Genomic DNA, 1,241 nt, shown 5'->3' on the forward strand with positions numbered 1-1,241 from the left:
AAGGAGGCTGCCCAGAGCCTGAACCCCATGTGGAGCTCGTGGGTGCACCAAGGGATGGGGGGGTCAGGGGTGCCTGGGAGCCCTGGGAGTGAGCGGCCTGGCCCCTCCCTGCTGCAGGTGAGCCCTTGTGCCCGTGTTATTAGTTGGGGGTCCCATGAGCCTAAGGGCTTCCCCGGTGGCTCAGTAGTAAAGAACCTCCCTGCAGTGCAGGAACCACAGGAGATCTGCGTTCAATCCCTGGGTCAGGAGGATCTCCAGAGGAGGGCATGGCAACCCACTCCAGTCTTCTTGCCTGGAGAGTCCCATGGACAGAGAAGCCCAGTGGGCTACAGTCCCTGGGGTCACGTAGAGTTGTTGCGACTCAAGTGACTCAGCACGCGTGCACGTGAGCCTCACCCTGTTCACGCCCAGCAGCGCTGTGGACAGCTGGCTGGGTGCAAGCTGCCCGCAGCTCTGGAACCCCGTGTTAGTTAAGGGGCGTCCGACCTAGGAAGCTGGGCGCGGTCATGGTGCCTTGGGGGGGCCCGGCTGCGTGGAGTCGAGCCTGGCAGGCTGTCGGTCATGGCGGCCGGGTTCCCGGGGGTCTCCTTCAAAGTGCCCCATGCACACCTGACCCAGACCCCCAGACCCATGCGTGTGGGTCTGGGCCCCTCAGTCAGGAGCCTGGCCAAGGAGGCCAGTGGGCGCCGACACGGACAAACAGATTTCTGATGGAAACTCTACATAGAAGTGTGCAGCCCCACCTCGGGAGCGCAGGGAGACGCCCACCTCCTCGACCCCACCCTGGGCCTGTCCCCCCTGGTCTCCGGGAGCCTGGGGGGCACAGGGGGCCCAGCGTCCCCCCCGGGCTGCACCTGGAGTACAGGTAGGCCATGAGCCCCAGCGGGGTGCCAGCCTGCAGGACGCGCGCCTTGGGCTGCCGGCCGCCGCGCGGGTGCTTGCTGACGTTGTAGAAGATGAGGGACGAGGACTCGTCCAGGGGGCTGAAGTCCAGCGTGTCGCAGTGGGCGGCCGCGATGTTCACGATCACGGGCAGCGCGCAGGGCTCCAGGCCCCATTGCTCCGCGTACACGACCTGGGGCACGAGTCAGCGCTGTCTGCCTGTCCGGCTGCCCGCTCATCCTGTGCCTGAGCCCGGGGCGGCCGCTCAGAGGCGGGCGTGTTTCCGGGGGTTTGGCGGGAGGAGCCTCTGGAGGGGGAGCGGGGGCCTTGGCCTGGAGGTACTTCTTGGCCAGCCCGAG

At 67.0% G+C, this 1,241-nt stretch overlaps 1 protein-coding gene across 1 annotated transcript in view; it reads right to left on the reverse strand.

Annotated features, from left to right (window-relative positions):
* LOC104983072 (protein very KIND-like) overlaps nucleotides 1-1,075 on the reverse strand; it is a gene marked incomplete at its 5' end in the record, with an annotated part of 13,585 nt that extends 12,510 nt beyond the window's left edge. Inside the window, 3 exons of the mRNA XM_010832559.1 lie at nucleotides 397-486; nucleotides 724-813; nucleotides 896-1,075. Coding sequence (XP_010830861.1) covers nucleotides 397-486; nucleotides 724-813; nucleotides 896-1,075 — 360 coding nt within the window. The remainder of the gene's footprint in view (nucleotides 1-396; nucleotides 487-723; nucleotides 814-895) is intronic.
* Nucleotides 1,076-1,241: the final 166 nt, after the last annotated feature.

Source organism: Bison bison, unplaced genomic scaffold, assembly GCF_000754665.1.
Source record: "Bison bison bison isolate TAMUID 2011002044 unplaced genomic scaffold, Bison_UMD1.0 scf7180017861211, whole genome shotgun sequence".
Classification (NCBI taxonomy): Eukaryota; Metazoa; Chordata; class Mammalia; order Artiodactyla; family Bovidae; genus Bison; species Bison bison.